The 16,750-nt window shown below is 54.0% G+C and overlaps 8 protein-coding genes across 8 annotated transcripts; 4 read left to right on the top strand and 4 right to left on the bottom strand.

The window, feature by feature from the left end:
- Positions 1 to 766: 766 nt before the first annotated feature.
- On the bottom strand, positions 767 to 2,235 carry PG985_013891 (aspartic-type endopeptidase; the record flags this gene model as incomplete). The annotated part of the gene is made up of 3 exons (XM_066833657.1): positions 767 to 1,243; positions 1,321 to 1,642; positions 1,712 to 2,235. Coding segments are annotated over 3 exons (1,323 nt in total), but the record flags the coding sequence as incomplete, so codon positions are not given.
- An 888-nt stretch (positions 2,236 to 3,123) lies between these two features.
- On the top strand, positions 3,124 to 4,398 carry PG985_013890 (Elongator complex protein 5; the record flags this gene model as incomplete). Its single annotated transcript, XM_066833656.1, has 3 exons — positions 3,124 to 3,279; positions 3,332 to 3,553; positions 3,607 to 4,398. 3 exons carry the CDS (start codon positions 3,124 to 3,126, stop codon positions 4,396 to 4,398), a joined length of 1,170 nt encoding a protein of 389 aa, XP_066678396.1.
- Positions 4,399 to 4,761: 363 nt separating this feature from the next.
- Positions 4,762 to 5,743, bottom strand: PG985_013889 (N-terminal nucleophile aminohydrolase; the record flags this gene model as incomplete). The annotated part of the gene is made up of 3 exons (XM_066833655.1): positions 4,762 to 5,403; positions 5,522 to 5,633; positions 5,706 to 5,743. The coding sequence occupies 3 exons, from the start codon at positions 5,741 to 5,743 to the stop codon at positions 4,762 to 4,764; spliced, it is 792 nt and encodes a 263-aa protein (XP_066678395.1).
- Positions 5,744 to 6,359: 616 nt separating this feature from the next.
- PG985_013888 (VPS55-involved in late endosome to vacuole trafficking) lies at positions 6,360 to 6,823 on the top strand (the record flags this gene model as incomplete). Its single annotated transcript, XM_066833654.1, has 2 exons — positions 6,360 to 6,615; positions 6,690 to 6,823. The coding sequence occupies 2 exons, from the start codon at positions 6,360 to 6,362 to the stop codon at positions 6,821 to 6,823; spliced, it is 390 nt and encodes a 129-aa protein (XP_066678394.1).
- A 277-nt stretch (positions 6,824 to 7,100) lies between these two features.
- On the bottom strand, positions 7,101 to 7,904 carry PG985_013887 (uncharacterized protein; the record flags this gene model as incomplete). The annotated part of the gene is made up of 2 exons (XM_066833653.1): positions 7,101 to 7,645; positions 7,703 to 7,904. 2 exons carry the CDS (start codon positions 7,902 to 7,904, stop codon positions 7,101 to 7,103), a joined length of 747 nt encoding a protein of 248 aa, XP_066678393.1.
- Positions 7,905 to 9,014: 1,110 nt separating this feature from the next.
- PG985_013886 (uncharacterized protein) lies at positions 9,015 to 11,042 on the top strand (the record flags this gene model as incomplete). The annotated part of the gene is made up of 2 exons (XM_066833652.1): positions 9,015 to 9,065; positions 9,129 to 11,042. The coding sequence occupies 2 exons, from the start codon at positions 9,015 to 9,017 to the stop codon at positions 11,040 to 11,042; spliced, it is 1,965 nt and encodes a 654-aa protein (XP_066678392.1).
- Positions 11,043 to 13,057: 2,015 nt separating this feature from the next.
- PG985_013885 (uncharacterized protein) lies at positions 13,058 to 14,200 on the top strand (the record flags this gene model as incomplete). Its single annotated transcript, XM_066833651.1, has 2 exons — positions 13,058 to 13,274; positions 13,368 to 14,200. The coding sequence occupies 2 exons, from the start codon at positions 13,058 to 13,060 to the stop codon at positions 14,198 to 14,200; spliced, it is 1,050 nt and encodes a 349-aa protein (XP_066678391.1).
- Positions 14,201 to 15,074: 874 nt separating this feature from the next.
- Positions 15,075 to 15,822, bottom strand: PG985_013884 (uncharacterized protein; the record flags this gene model as incomplete). Its single annotated transcript, XM_066833650.1, has 2 exons — positions 15,075 to 15,688; positions 15,786 to 15,822. The coding sequence occupies 2 exons, from the start codon at positions 15,820 to 15,822 to the stop codon at positions 15,075 to 15,077; spliced, it is 651 nt and encodes a 216-aa protein (XP_066678390.1).
- Between the last annotated feature and the right edge of the window lie 928 nt (positions 15,823 to 16,750).

Raw genomic sequence — 16,750 nt, 5'->3', positions numbered from 1 at the left:
TGCTGCTTCAGGTAGACAGTTACCCGGAAACGGTGGCTTCCGGCATTGCAGATTACGATCGGTCATTTTTCTCTATCGCAAGCGGCCATGCAAGCACACAAGATTCCAAGCGAGGCTACTCTGTTCTTTCTATTTCACTGGATGTAACCACACAATCTCTCGGCACTCCCAAATCAACCATCTCGATGCTACAAGCGTACTTATAGTCATATACGCACCGTGCATAAGTGTAAGAGACTATTCAGCGTGCTAGGGGCTAGCTTTCTCGGGATCTGCAAGACGGCGACATTGCGCAACTCGTCGGATGGAGTAGTGGTAACCGCTAACAGAAATTGCCATTCGACAGCGGAACGGGCTCCTTGTCACTGCAAGCCACCCGGGAGGATTGCCGGCCACCTACGCGACTACGACTTTTGTTGCCGTCCTCGGCTTGTCATTTTAACTGCTTGCATCGCTAGCACGTGCGAAATGGGCAAACGGGTGGGTACGGATTGGGTATACGAATAACGTCACTAGTCACGATCCCTGTCGGTGATCGACAAATCCATGCAGGAACACATGGGCAGGCTGTCGAGCTGTAAGATGAGTCCCTCGCTGCTGGACCCAGCCAAATGCAAAGCGTATGTCACAAATACTACGATTGGGCGACGAGCATTTCCAACAAACAGAACCCCGAGGAATGGGCGTGTTTGGACATGACGCGTAAGGAATATGCCGTTTTGAGCTGCATTGTTGGCTGTAATTGGGTGCCTATGCAATTTTGCAATCATTGCGACGTCTTGTCGGTCCGCTGCGCAAATTTCATCTGCTTCTTGTCCGAGACGTCAAAGACAACCAGCAACTCCTCCAGGAAGGCATCGCCTAGTATGGATAGACCAACATTGGCAGCCACGCCTGATATGCAATAGTCTCCATCGGCGGTAGTCTGCTTGGTTTCGGGCAGGATGAGGTTACTAGGGTGGATGGGTATGGCCTTGCCCCCTATACCGATTTCGACCTTGGGGGGCACTGCATCGCACCGCACGGCATAGGTCCCGGACCCGGCGTATTCTGCCGGGGGCACGAAGAGATCGTTGATCGTCCGGGCCACGTCTTCAGGGAAGTAGTTGAGGGTGGTGCCGGTGTCATCCACCATGCCAGCCGGCTTGGGCCATGTCTGGTTCGTCTCTGCGTTGCTGACCCTCATGTTGTCGGGCATGATGCCGTAGTACATGTAGCGCTTCGGGCCACCGTTCACGCTCATCTACGTAAGCATGTTAGCAAGGCAAGCATATTCTCGTGTCACGGATGGGCGCAAAGAAAACGGAGTCGCGTTCTCACTTGACGAATTGGCGTTGTAGCAAACTCTCCGGTCGTGACATTGGGAGGCACTCCCCCGAATGAAATGAACGAGCGGCCTTCATCGCGGGACATGGCCACGCTGAACAACGGAGCGATCTTCTTCGACATCGTCTCCACGAGCGGGGCGTATTCTTTGGCCGTGGCAGGACTGTCGGTGGACGGATCCGAGCCCGTGTACGAGGTAGTCAGCCCGCGCATACCCAAACCCAGTATCCCACTGAAGATACCATTGCCGCGGATGTCCGCTGATGTCACGAGGGACATTTGCTGCTTTTGGACTGCGATGCCGGCCACAGTGATGCTATCCAGAGAGCTTAGCCCTCGCCTTCCTGTGTATGCGTGCTGGTTCTAGCGAATTTGGATAACTCACTCCGCGTATCCCATATCGCCGTTGAGGGAGTCCCCGCCGCCATACGATATGTTCATATGCTCGTCAATCCTACCGCCGGAGAAATTTCCTGGGTAGGAGGGCCCAAAGTTGCAGGCGATTTGGTCTTGTTGCTGGTGCGACCGATCGAGACATTTGAAGGTTGAGGACATGAGCCAAGTGTCGGCGCTTCCGGTGTCGGGGATCATAGACCAGTTTTTGCCCCCAATGCCTACCGACATGAGATACTGCGTCTGCTTCGGTATGGGTCTTAGGGGGGCAGTGCCGGGACTGGATTGCCTGAGCTGGAGCCCATCTTGGAGTTGAGATGTCTGGAGAGATTCACGGTCTAGGGGGATCCTCGAGAGGGGGTAATAAGTATCTGTGACGACCAAGCTCTCCTCGGCAAGAAAGTCCCGGGCCTCGAGGGGATTCTTCAGGGGGATTGGCCTTCCCCCTTGGATCATGAGCCAGCAGAGCAGCCCCTGGAGCGCGTGTCTGACCATGGCCGAGGATGCCCAGGCTTGGACTATGGATTATGAGATATCAGCTTGGTGAAAGTCTGCAGAAAGAGATAATTAGAAAGAGAGACAAAGTCGGGTGGAAGGAAACGGGTTGAGGAGACATATGATAATAGTATAGCAGAGTTGACGCAGGTGTATGCAGCTAAGCTTCGCAAGGACTTGCACGGGCGTGACAAAAGACGGCTTGGCTATGTGAGCAAATGAAAAGGGCATACAAGCGCAATATAGTTGCATTGGGTGTCTGGCTACTTAACCATATTGCCAACAATCTACGATCCGTCCTCGAATCATAATGCCAGGCTGATTCGTCAAGGCGAGCCGGAGATGTACACACCCTTGGCAGTGTTTCTGGGAAGATGCAGTCGTCGCTTTCTGCATGTATATGTCATTCTTGCTCCCTGCAACTGTCACTCATGCCGAACCAGGGCAATGCTTTGAACTCTACATGCAAGTTCTAGACCGGATTCAGCGTGGAGGATACGGATGAGGCAATTACATATAAATGACTATAATAAAAACAGAAACTGTATCTGCAATGTAATACAACAGAAACACCAATTGCTGGAGTAGGAGTCTGACAGGAGCTGTTGCTCGCTATAAGTTGGGGCCCCACTAGAATTTTGATATCCAAAAATGTCTTTGCCTGCGGGGACCGTCTTGGGCATACCCAAACCTCCTACTTTGAACCGGCTAACACATCGCTGCGTCTATTCAATTTACCTGTGATATAGAGTCCTGATCTGTATAAAGAGACTCTCATCTGGACAGTCGCGATTTGACACCAATCCGGCCAAAAGTGAGAGCGCAAGGTTGAAAAAACGCCCCGCAGCACTGGCAGTATCTCGCTGGGGGTCAACAGCATTTGACGGGAACTCCATAACCAGGATCAAGATGGCGCCCACAACCCAGCACTCGCGATCTCATGCCCTGCTTCTGTTCCAGAAGCTCCTGAACCTGCGCGATGGAGCCAGTCCGCTGACTCTCGTACTCGACACGCTGGAGCAGAGCGCCAAACCAGTAATCCGGGAATTTGTGGCCAGAGCCAGGGTATGTCATGTCGGTAGTTGAGTTGTGGTCCCATGTCGCATACAGCACGCAGTCTATTAGGCTGATCACGACTACGGCACCCTTTTTATATAAACCAAGCGAGACTGACAGCCCTCGGCAGATCTCTAGAAGCAAGATCGTCTTTGTCTCATTTGCAACCCTCAAGAAGCCAGCAGATATAGACATCTTTGTCAAGGCACGGGCAAGACCCCCGAGGCGCTGCGTTCCGAGATCGTCTCGCATTATCCCACTGGAGCCCCGGGGCAAACTCACAGTGCGTCACCCTTTCCTTGAACATGATCAGGCCTCCTTCCCCGGATATTCTAGTTGTTGCCATCATACATACACGGGAGTGAGTATGTCGTCACTAACACTGATGTTTTCGCGCGATATGTAGAAGTCCTGCTGATCTTCGACGCCCTCAACCCCCTCTGCACCGCGATCCCCTCGCAGATGCCCCAAGTGCTGTCAAGTCTGATCACGGGCCCCGCGGTCAGCCTGGTGGCCACGTACCACACCGACGTGCCGCTGGTCCTGTCCCCGGGCTCCCTCGGCGAGTACGAGCCGCACCCGCTGACGGTGCTCTCGCACCTCGCGACGGCGATCCTGCGGACCTCGAACCTGGGCCAGGCCGTGGAGCGCAAGCTGGCGCGGGACCGCAGCCTTGTCGAGCCCGAGTTTGGGCTGCGCGAAGGCCGCGAAGGTGTCCTGGTCGGGCTGCAGAAGCGACAAAGGGATGTGGAGGGGCTGGTGGTGGACATGGAGATCCGCAGGCGGAGCGGGCGGTCCGTCGCGGAGAAGTTCGTCCTGGTCTCGCCGCCACCTGGCGCGCCCCCGCTCTCCGCAGCCAAGAGCAAGGTGGACACGGGGGCCAGGATATCGCTGCTGTCCGACCACCCTCTGCTCCGCGATGTTCATGAGCCGGCGGCCGGGGAAGGCGGCGAGGATGCCGAGACGACATTCAGCCTGGGGCTGACGGAGAAGCAGAGGAAGGACCGTGAGGGAATCGTATTGCCGTACTTTGATGCGCAGACGGACATAGGAGCTGGCGAGGGCGGTCGGATCTTGTACGAGATGGGCCGCGAAGATGACTTCGACGACGAAGAGGATGAAATATAGATGCCAAGACAAGACAAGTAAAACCAATAAATACAGAATACCCCTTCCTCAACTCACAATGTTGGCTATTCTACAAACCTCATATACTGTAAGGTAATGGTGATTAACCTGCGCTTTACATCCTTCAGTGCAAGCAGGGGTATCATAATCATGAGCACAGATATCAGTGACGCTTGACGTGATCTCAGCATGTTCATTATAGTACATCGTAGATAGCAGCTGTTCACGGACTCTTCCTGTCTGCTTGTCCAGCTGAACCATATCTATTTTGGGAATGCCAAACCCATGCCCGCTACGCCTGCAGCTATCGTCATGTCCGTCGTCTGTAGTGTTTCGAGTTCATTTCATGTGCTGCAGCCCTCTTTACTCATCGACCTGCATGCCCTCGCCTTCGGCAGCGTCCCCACCCGCCTCCGCATCATCGGCCACGCTGTTGATCCACTCCTTGACCTCGGGGCCGTCGTGGACCTTGAAGTACTCCAAGTTCTTCTTGCCGGCCTCCTTCACGCCCACGACGCCCACGCTGGTGTTCTCGAGCGTCAGCTCCTTGTCCTGGACGAGGGTCTCCTTGAGGGCGCGCAGGCCGTGCTTGACGAGCTCGTCGCGGCCGCAGTCGGGGAAGTGCTCGGCGTTCTTCTCGAGGTATGTCCGGGCCATCTGGGAGCGGGCGCCGATGGCGCAGGCCACCATCTCCTGGGTCATACCACTGGGCTGGAACTCGAACAGATGGGGGCCCGTCTCGTCGATGCCGGCGATCAGCAGGCCGACGCCGTACGGCCGCTTGCCGTACTGCTGTGTGTTGATCTGCGCCTTGTCGCCGATGGACTGCACCAGCGACTCCACCGGCATCGCGCGGTCGTACGTCAGCCGTTGCGACAGGCACTGGTTCTTCATGAAGTTGGACAGGACACGGGCGTCGGATGTGAGGCCGGCAATGGCCAGACCGACGTGCTCGTCGACGGCGAACAGCTTCTTCTGGTACGAGGAGAGTTCTTCGGCATTACGCTACGTAGAAAAAGTCATGTTAGTCTACTTCAGCAATTCGATTGGAGCTTCGGGTCGATTTGTAGACAAGCTACATGTATGACGGCGGTGATGGTGGGGAGAAGTCGGGTCGTCGTACCTTGATAGCAACTAGCACTGCGTGTGTCTTGCTTGTCAGACCAACCACAACCGAACCTTGCTTCACGGCCTCGGCGGCATATTCGACCTGGAATATTCTTCCTTGCGGAGAGCTGGGGGAGAGAAGTCGTGTTAGCGGAGAGGCCCCATTCACTGGTACAAACGTGCGGGTGCCCAAAGCTTACAATGTGACGGAATCGTTATCATAGTTGTTCCGGAACATTGTGGCAATTCGTCAGTAATTTGGCGAGGAAGATGATATGTTGTTGCGAGACTCGAGGCGTGGTGGAAGGTAAGTGGGTGTGGTGGTGGGTTGGTGTTCTGGGAATACTGGTATCACAAGGCTGATGATCTGGAGGGACGTCGGTTGGCGAGGCAGACGAACTTACGCAGCTGCTACCTACACTACAAGGTCGAGCTGAGAGAGTGGGAGCTCTCCCCTTGTGGTTTAGCGGAGAGCGCAGCCAGCAGCGGTTGGGGAGGGAGCTACAGCGCTTGTGAGTGGATAGCCCGTGCCACAAAGGCTTTCTCAGGCACTCAGCTTCTTACACCGATCACTTCCAAACAACTGTGGCTCAAGCTTCCACTCCGACCCGACAGGCTGACGCAACTCGCTACTTTATGCCTGCTCCTGGACTTTATTTGGGTACCTGATGCTGGTCGATTGATTGACTGAGCTGCATCCAAGATCCCGACTGCCCGACCCAACTACTACTACGCGCAGCCTCACAACATCACCTTTCCGACGACGCCTACCCATCCCTCCCGGTCCTACAAACGAAATCGAAACACCCGGCACCAGCTTCGATTAAAACATTTCAAAACATCAAACCGCCACGATGCCGACCGCGGGCCTCAAGACGATTATCGCGCTTTCCTTCGTGCTGGCCGTCGGCTTCCTGCTCGTCATCCTGTCATGCGCCCTCTTCAAAGTCTACTACCCGCTGCTCGTTGTCGGCACCTACGTGCTCGCGCCCGTACCCAACTGGATCGCCAGCCACTGCGCCAACCCGGATGACTTCGTCGAGAGCTCGGGCAATGCCGTCTTGGACCTCGGCCGCTTCTGCACGGGTTTCATGGTGTTGATGGGCATCGGTAAGTCCCAGACTTGCAGAGTGTTGCTGCCTCCGGAATTATACTTTTACTAACGACATGGACCACTCGTCTAGCTCTGCCTGTTGTCCTGACGCATGCCGCCTTGATCAGTATTCCCGCGATGTTCATGAGTATCCTTGGTGGACTGTTGATTTACGGAACTATCGTCAGCTTCGGCATGTTCTTCACGGAAGAGCAGGAGTTTTAATCAAGGAGCGCAATCGAAACGAAACGAAACGAAACGAAACGAAACGCAGGTTGTTTGTTTCCGGGGTACTCAGTCTGTATGATATAATATCGGCCAACAGCATGGTGTATAGGGGGCATTGGGAAAGAGCCTGGTCAGCATTTGAATAAGTCTTGGTTTTCATGTGTTTTCCATTGGTATCGATGGACCATAGGTCTAGATGCCTCTAATGCACGTCAAATATAGAAGAACATTGTCAACCTGTGGTCTTTAATCTAAAGGGGGAACACCGCCCCTATCATTGGTTGTCCCACGACAAGCCGTACCGGGCCTCTGAGACCTTGTAGTTGCGAAGAGCCTCAATCGCACCTTTCGCGTCCGTCGCCGTAACCAAGATGTCAGCGTTTGCATCTTTGACGAATCCTTCCACGACCGACTTCTTCAGCCATTGCAATAAACCGTCGTAGAAGCCGTTGATGTTGAGTACGCAGACGCCCTTGTCATGGATCCCCAACTGGTTCCAAGTGGCGGTCTCGAGCAATTCCTCCATGGTGCCGAAGCCCCCTGACAGCGCAATGAAGCCGCTACCTGGGGCGGACTCGAGCACTTCTTGCGCCATCATCTTCTTGCGCGTGTGCATATCCTTGACGACCGTTGTCTTGCCGTACACGTTCTCTTCGGGGAGATGGTAGCCGTTGGAATCCGTCTGGTTGGAGTACGTATCGTCGCGCTCCCACTTCACAAGTGCCTCCGGGATAATGCCGTGGACCGCGGCAGGCCCGGAAATCGAGACGATCGTCTTGGCCACCTCGCCCATCAGGCCGACGGTACCGCCTCCGTACACTGGCGCAATGTTAGCTGACGCAGTGATTTAGCGGGTTCCAAGTAAGCATGACTCACCTAGGGAGATGTTGTTCTCGGCCATCAACTTGCCCAGCTCGCGCGCCGCTTGCAGATGCGCCGGGTCGTTGCCCTTAGCAGAACCGCAGTAAACGCATATCTTGACCTTTCGCGAAGGCGCGTTAGGGTTGAGGCTCGAGGACGGCGTCGAAGTCCGCGACGCCTGGAACGACGGCAATGGGGAAGCGCCACCTGATTCCATGTTGCTTGGGAGGTTTTTGTGACGAATGCGATAGAAGGAGATCCACGAACAATCGCAGGTAGCTTGGGGAAATACGTAGGTAGCTTTGGGTTTGCAGGATCGTCGCACAAGGATCCTGCGAGTTTACTTTCGGGTAGCAATGGGGAAGTGAGAGAGAAATGAGTGAGAAGCGAGGGCGGGTGCTAGAAAGAAGCCAATCCAACAGCTACGATTCTGAGCTTAGGATACCAAGCCACAATGATAAGTCGTTTTGCTTCTTAGAACACAGCAAGTCAATGCGTTAATGGCTTGGGATTATTACACAAAACCTGTTTGGTAGAACACGGAGATCGCGATGGAATACGGGACTATAAATACTCTTGGTGACAGGCGGATAAGTGCTGCCTGTGCCAGTCATCGTTGCGACAGTCGGTGGATCGAATCCGGAATGAAGCCGTGAGCATGGATCAAGCTGTTGAGCCATCGCCAATGACGTCCCCTGGCTTGCCTGGGGACATGTAGGCGGTATGCTAGGCTTGCCAGGACCCAAAGTAAGGGTACACGAGGTCGAAGAGACGGTAAGCATCGGCCTGATTCTCTCTGGATACCAAGACTCTACCGAGACATATTGTTAGAGTAGACCAAGTGACAATCGCCCAGCTGAAAGATCTTGGTCAGCGGACAGATGCCAGGGCCGAGTCCAAGCTGGCTGGAGTGAGGTAAGGGTCGATCAAGGGTTGTATCGATCAATGGGTACCTTAGGTACGCCTAATAGAGGGGTTAACCAGTTCGTCCTAAATCCCATAACGAATTAATCGATTCGGCGTGCAGTCATATCGGCTTTTGATTCGCCGATTAGCCGGTATCGCAAAAAACGACCCGCCTAGATTCAATCCCAATTCGAAATCTGGGGCTAGGCTCGCCGGGGATCCTTCGCTTCCTCAGTGCTGGAACTAGGTAGGTTAGCATTCGCACATACGCACCTCTAGCAGCGCGTCTTTTCCGACTCGAGGCCAACTCGCATCAAAGACGTTGTGCCGACCAAAATATCTCGGACCGCAACTACAGTTGCTGAACATCAATTCGAAAGGTCCCTGAAATCGCTTGTCTCCACGAGACCTCAACATCAAGATGCCTGAGGGAAACGTGGCCGAGAGGCCTGCTCAAGAGGAGCAGGGCGGCGTAAGTTATCTACGTCGCGAACTGCTGCAGCGCCCCATCACTAACCAACCTGTTTGATGTTAGAAATCCATGGCGTACAAGATACTCCAAGGTGTGGCCATCTACTACGGTATGAACATGGTGATGAAGCAATTCATGCCCAAACCGCAAACCACCGAAGTCAAGGACTCCGAGGGGCATGTTGTCAAGGTCGCCTCAAATACAGCGGATATCCCCCCCTTCCAGATGCGACCTAACCAACTCGACGAGGGTGCTGTCAACAGCCCACTTCCCGAGCGAGTGGCTCCGATCTGGTCCACCGACAGTTCGCTTGATGTGGTCGTTGCGCTCTCCGATTCCTACGTACCAATTCCCATGCCGAAGATCCCTGAGCAGTATCTTGTGCTTTCGGAAAAGGAGTTCAAGCTGGGAAACTACAGCGACAAGCGAGTGGTTGAGACTACGTTCGATGTCCCCGTGGCGGTGCAGAACAATGGCACTCTCTGGGGCCATTTCTACTTTGGTCTCACTGGGTCGATCTTGGATCCTCACCAGCAGGGTTTTGACCCAGCGACGGCAATCCACTTCGCGTATCCTCTGACGCAGTATGTGCCCAAGAAGAAGGCTGCGAAGACTCGGAATTTGCTCGAAGCCAAGGAAGAACCTGAAGAGGAAGTGGAAGAGGATATCGCGACAGGCCCTATCATCGCGAGCTATTACCACCCCAACGCAAGCCTTTCCTTCATCCCTGACTCGGGCATCATAAATTTCCCACAATCGAGTGTAGCTGTACGACAGTTCTTGAACCTCGAGGCGACTGGTGCTCGCGATGGAACTGGCAAGAACGGGTGGTACTACCCCATCCTGTTCCTGAACTCGTTTTGGCAGTTGAAGAGTCACATGACGGTTCTCAACGAAACTGTTAAGACACTTCCCATCAGGATTGATTTGGACAACATGCGAAACTGGAAGTTCAACCTCATGGCGTCCGTTGAACTCAACGCAAGAGAACAGGCTCGACAGGCCGCTTTCGGCACCCCCTTACCTGGAGGCGCCGACGGCAGTGAGATTGAGATGATCAAGGAAATCTTCCTGGATACGAACCCCTGGCTGCTCGGTGTCACTGGTGTGGTCAGCATTTTCCACATGGTACTCGAGATGCTGGCTTTTGGATCCGATATTGCCCATTACCGAAAGAAGAAGGACAATGTAGGTATTTCAGTGCGCTCGATCTTGGCCAATGTCTTCATGCAGGCGGTCATTTTCCTATACCTGGTAGACAACTCCCAGAACACGAGTTGGATGATTCTAGGTTCCCAGGGTATTGGGATTCTCATCGAGTTCTGGAAGATCACCACTGTGGTCAATGTTCGTGTGCGCCCTGCGGCCCCGGGTTCATGGTTCCCATACGCCATCAACTTCGAAGACAAGCACAAGCTGAGCGAGACTGAGGAGAAGACCAAAGAGTACGACGAAATCGCCTTCAAGTACATGTACATGGCGGGTGTACCGCTGCTTATTGCGTACGCGATATACTCACTGTACTACGATACACACAAGTCGTGGTATTCCTACATCATCACCAGTTTGGTGGGCTCCGTCTACGCCTATGGTTTCTTGATGATGATTCCGTCGTTGTACATCAATTACCGACTGAAGAGTGTAGCGCACATGCCGGGTAAGGCGATGATGTACAAGTTTCTCAACACTTTCATCGACGACTTGTTTGCTTTCACCATCAAGATGCCCTTCCTGCATCGCATGGCGACCTTCCGTGACGACATCATCTTTTTCATCTACATATACCAGCGATGGGCCTATAAGATTGACTACACCCGTGTCAACGAGTTTGGCCAGGGCGGTGATGACGAGGAAGAGGAGGAGGTGAAGAAGGCAGAGCCCAAGTCCCTCCCCAATCTGGATGCGGCAGCTGAGTTGGTTGGCGGAGACGCGAAAGCTACTGGTGCCAATGTGGGCAAGGCAACCAAGAGAAAGTGATCATGTCATTTCTTTCCTGAAAAGTTACAGCGCGAGCTTGTTTAGATATTGCATACGCTGGAGCATGCATTTGGCAGATGTTCTCTACCATGAGCTGTCGGATTAGTTCCACTGAGTTGAAAATACGACCCTCGGTCAGGTCTTTGCCTATATAGGTACTCCCCAGTTGGCCATAGTTGAAAGTATTGGAGCTGAGCAGCGCCGTTTTAGCATAAAACCATATGCCAATATCATAAATTACTTGTTGTCGTCAACGTTTGACCCTGCTAATAAGAACCGCGTATTCACTTAGAGACGGTATTTCATTAGGTAGTGTCAGCTGAGAGCGAGTTCAATAAGAGCAGCCGACTTCGACCAGCTAAAGAATGGGCGATGTTTACTGTCTTATCTCGCAATATTGCATACAATGGCCAGGACTCATGTATGCCTCGATACAAGTGAGGTCCTCCTCTCAAGGCAACGGGAAGGGCGTGTGATCCGTACCTATGCAGGTAATCGAATGGTGTTCCTTTAGGGGCATGCCAATGACAACTCGTGCTTTCTCGCCGGATTGCCATTAGTATAAGATGCTGGATTCCGCCCCTGTGCAAGCACATTCTGATGTGGGTAAAGGCAGTTGACATAAGTTGGATCTTCAATCCGTTTATGCGGTACAGCGGAAGGAATCGGGGGGCTGATCACGTACAAATCGTACACCGACCTGGCCTTCGTGGAGACGGTAGACCCTCCGAATCACGGTGGTGGGTGGCTTCCAGCTTCATGGTGGCATGGGGGTTACCGTGGAGCCGGGCTCACATCCAAGGAGCATACAGGTATTTCACAGACAGCCTGCACTTACGCAACTCGATGGGTGAGTAGCTAGGTAGGTAGTGCTCACATACTTGGAGCATGTGGGTTGTTTGCTTCTACATATCAATGATGATGTTTAATAGGGATGTTTGCTTTTGAAAGTACCGAGACGGTCGCTTCCAGGTTTTTGAGCTTGGCCGTTAATGCATAAATGTATCTTCGATAGAATTATCAAATTAGATGAGCCGTATGATGGACAGGGGCGTCAGTTTTTACTGTATTTCCCCCTTTTTGTTTCTCAAAATAGAGACGATGCTAGTACTTGTATGTATTGGTCATAATGGGGTGGTCTGTAAGCTGCATGTATGTAGGTATTGATCAGGTGCATTGCACTGTAGCTTTCCGTTTAGTACCTGGCACCTGGCACCTGGCGCGCTGTTGCTTCGCGAGTTCGCCCGGAGAGCCGTGTGGCGCACGGAAGCTGCTAATTTAGTCATCAGGAACCCGCAAGCTATCCCATCCATCCGTAGCAGTTGGGGCATGGCCTGGACCTCTGCAGGCCTCCCGACAGGCGGGAGTAACCCGATAAATAAGATCCCGTCTCGTCTGAAGCTCCTGTAGGCGGGCTGCAATTCTCAGCTCAGATCTGTGCAAGTTAGGCCTCTGTTTCGTCTCTTCCCCCCGATACCCATCCATGTTCACGTGAAGAGCCGACGACGTTAGCATTAGATGCTGCAAGGAGTCGCTCCCGCCCTGAAGCACCGCGCATGCCAACCCGTTGCCGAAACTCCGCATGAAGGAAGGCGTATTCCCTCCCCTCTTCCCCTCCCCGCAACGGTGGAATCCTTTGTTTCGCAGAGCTTCAGGGCCCCTTCACGACCCCGTCAAGGACCCGGCTTCACCTTGGACTTTCCGATTAAATGCGAGCCAATCTAGAATTGACTAGAGCACCAACTGCCGAGTCCGGCTTGGCTACGTCGACGTACTAACGAGTTCGGCCTCCCCGAGCCAGTACTTAACATACCCTAACTTAACCAAAGGCCGCCTTTCCTCGACCGATCGATCGACATAATTGTCCTAATAATTACAACCCGCGAACACCAGACCAGACGACTGATCTCGAACTCGATATTGGATACTACCCCCGCAAAACAAATACTGACCACGCATTGCGAGAAAGCGGAGTCGTCCACAGACTTCGCTGGGCGTTGGTCTCACTGCGAGACATGAGCAACGAGACGGTCGGCTCCCTCCTGGCCGTCATTGCCAATTCGATAAACGATTCCCTCCGCATCTTCATGCTCGCCGACAAGCGGGCATGGGGCGCTGACGAGTTTGAGCAGCTCCGTCTGCTGGAGGAGACCCTGGACGAGGCCAAACGCGACTTCCAGGAGCTCCCCATATTAGTTAAGGGGAGAGTTTACTACGAGCACGACAGGAAACGTAAGTCAAGCCAAAACAACGTCGGCGATAAGGCCACCACCACCACCACCGCCTCCCACCGCGCAACCAGCTAACTCGTCGGTTCTACTGTAGCCGAATCCCTCGACGACCTCCGCGAATTATGCTCCCAGTTCGAACTCCACACGACGTGCTTCAAGGACTGGGCCAAGATGGGCGGACCGATCAACCCCGTCTGGGCGACCGAGACGATTAGCCTGCGCCGCGAGCTGCACCGGGCGCAGTGCCGGGCCGCTCGCCGCATCTTTAATTCGGAGCAGGAGACGAGTGTGCGCTGCCTTGGGGCGTTCCAGGTGTACCGGGTGCAGCGGACGCCGGAACACCCGCAGCAGCGCCAACTTGAGGAGCTCATGATGTGCAACCAAGTCGGCAAGTTTGAGCGCTACGGCGACCTGGACGTCGCCTTCATTTGCGACTTCTGCGACGGGTACCTGGTGTGGGAGGACCTGCGGGAGATGCCGACGCGGAGGACGAAGCAAGATACAGTCACCGGCAGTGGCAGCAGGAATAACGACAACAGCAATAATAATGACGACAGCGGGAGTGGTAGTATCAGTGGCAGTATCAGCGCCGTCGAAGCCACCAGCAGCACGGCGATGGCGCCGGGGGCCCAGGACAGCTGGCACGCCCAGGGGTTCAAGAAGACGGATGGCGAGGAGAAGGCGGTCGTTTTCGCGCCCGTGGCCATCGCGAACCACCTCCCGACCGAGCCGGGCGATTTCCAGGCGCGGATCCTGTGCCCTTACTGCGAGGACTACGTGGGATACGAGCAAGGCGACGGCGAGATGGAGGCGGTCAAGTGGAACCAGGACGAACGCGGGTTCGACGATGTGATATCCTTCCAGGAGCACCTCGAATGGAGCCATGCCGACAAGGCTCCCGCTTCGAGTACTTGCGCTGTCATGTGAAAGGGTCAGTCAGACAGGGGTGGTGGGCGGACATTTTTGAGAGATTTAAAAGTCGCGTTGCGGTGGTGCACAGGCGTTTACTGAAATCAGAAGCTAGATGGCATCAACATCGAGCAAGCCATGAAAGGGCTGCTGCATAATGCCAATCGGGTAGCGAAGGCGTTCCGGGTTAGGGTCACAGGTTGCTCAGTGGTAACAGTACTGGCCGACTTGACGATACACGAATACTGCAAAGGCGAAGTAGAAAACGGCTTTGGCAGGGAGCAGGTCCATCACTTACTTGGTGTGGACAGGCCAAAAAATCCTAGTATATCCCGTTGTGGTTTATTTTGAGACTGCTGGTCTCTGCTAGCTGGCATTTACAGCTAATGGTACAAATGAATAATCGAGCCCACTGCTGCGTCAAGAGCAAGTGTGGTATCTCATGGATGCTTCCTTAAGTGCCCCCTCTGCTGAAGAGGCTGCTCGTTGTTCGTGTGTTCCCTATTTCCTCTCCATCCCGCGCTATGTACGTCCATGAATGCTGCTTGCTACAGAAGCATTGCTCTCAGATGCCACACAAGTACTGAGAAAAAGGCCGTCCCGTTGGCCGTCTCTCCATTGTGCAAGCATCATGCATGACCTTCTAACCCAGCGTAGTCGTTTTGCGCAAACAATAGCGCCTCCTGGACCCCGGTTATCCTCGTCACTTTGCTTCGCCCCTTGTACTGCTTGCTTGCTCTACCTCTCCCGGGTATGTAGCGCTCATCTTACCCCCTTATAGAGCTAGTTAAGTATGCACATCCCCATCAATGGCATCACTTCTTTCTTTGTCAACCGTAGTCTTCTCGGTCCTCGGTCCCTTTGACACCGAGACATTCAAAATCGAGAGAGATTAGAAGAAGTGCATGTATATGAAGACGAGGATGATGAGCCCGAGAACGGCGAAGGGCCCGTACTGCTTGAGCAGGAGGTCCCAGTTGATCTTGACGGCGGCCTTGCGGTAGCTGCGGGCGTCGTCGCGGAGCCGGCTGGAGATCTCGCCCATGCGCTCGAGCGAGTCGCCGCGGTAGAGCAGGTCCTCGATGTTCTTGGTCATGACTTTCGTGACGTCGCGCAGCTCGTCGTTGACCTTGTCGAGGTTCTGGGCGGCGCGGGAGTCGGCGTAGGTGGCCTTGGTGCGGCTGATGAAGGTGTCGAACTCCATGAAGGCGTAGGGCCGCAGCTGCGGGCTGTGCAGCTGCTGCTGGCTGTACGAGGTCGCGAACTCGGCCGACAGGTCCGACAGGTAGGTGAAGGCCAGCTTGCGCGGGTACGACCGCTCGCAGATGCACAGGTACACGATGTCGGCCGACAGCAGGTAGTGCAGGGTGAAGGGCCCCGACTCGATCGACGCCTGCGGCTCCGAGTTGCGGTTCAGCCGGCGCAGGACCAGCTTCACTTGCGACTTGATCTCGGCGAGGGAGCTCTCGGTCGCTTCGTCGTCTACCGAGGCGCAGAGCATTAGGCCTAGCGAGAAGGGGAGGTTTCTAGTCAGCAGTTTGTTCTCCTTTAGTAGGAAGGAATTGAAGGAGCATCGCGAGCCCTCCAAGCAAGTATGACGTACCATCGCCCACACGGGCTATTTGCGTTGACCTGATCATCTTGGAAGGTTGTGTGTGGATGTTTCAGTAGTAGTATGTAGGTGGTGATGGTAAGGGCGCTTTTGTCGAGGTAGCGTGGAATTGAAACCTCGTGGATGGTGACAAAGAGTTACTTGCTGGCGTCGCCCTTGTTCCTCAAGGCAAACGGAGAATGGAGTACGTGGCTTTATCGACAGGCAACAGCAATTCAAGGCCGTGTGCTCCTGCTTTGCATTGGGGATCAGCTGGAAAACGGAATAGAAAAGTCAATTGATTTTGGCCAGACTGATGCGAATTACACCGATGCCTGCGCCTGGCTAATTATTGGGTTTATGAGGTGTCCAGTTCACATGGCACCTGGGCTGAGCCAGGGAAGTCATCATCTGCATTCCCAGGCCCTGTCTTTTACCCCCTGGAAAGATCAACGCCAGCGCTAATGCCATCATTCATCATCGAGGCCTGCAGAAAGGTCTGGGTACAAACGGGTCTACGGGTCTTGGGCTGGGCCGCTAGCCGTGACGCCAAACCCAGGCAATGTTAGCTTCAGCTGTCGTTAGTAAGTACATGAGTGCGAAGCAGCAAAAGATATAAACCATGCAATCCTCCTCATTCTTCTCCCATGCTACTCATATTGCCCGAAAAGATACGTGATTCATTGAGGGGTGCTAATGAACATGGAAATGTATAAAGACAGTCCCTCTTCTGTCTTAGAAGGGTGCCATGGGTTTGGTGTTTGGACGGTGGACACATGCCTGGATCAACGTCAAATACCCTTTAACAACCATTCTTGGTCTGGTTCACGACAGACCCCGAATTTTGCTGTGTCAAGGGTCCAAAACCACAGGCGGGGAATCCTATGAATTCTTGTTTATGTACAGTGAAGATGCCCTTTGCCCATCTCCGTTCGGCATATTAAGGGGACAGCTCTTGTATCTCTAGGTGCTATACG

This window comes from Apiospora marii, assembly GCF_038362585.1.
Source record: "Apiospora marii strain CBS 49790 chromosome Unknown utg000011l_segment0_segment0, whole genome shotgun sequence".
Classification (NCBI taxonomy): domain Eukaryota; kingdom Fungi; phylum Ascomycota; class Sordariomycetes; order Amphisphaeriales; family Apiosporaceae; genus Apiospora; species Apiospora marii.
Note: the sequence above shows the minus strand (reverse complement) of the source record. Positions and strands in the feature narration are given on the sequence as shown.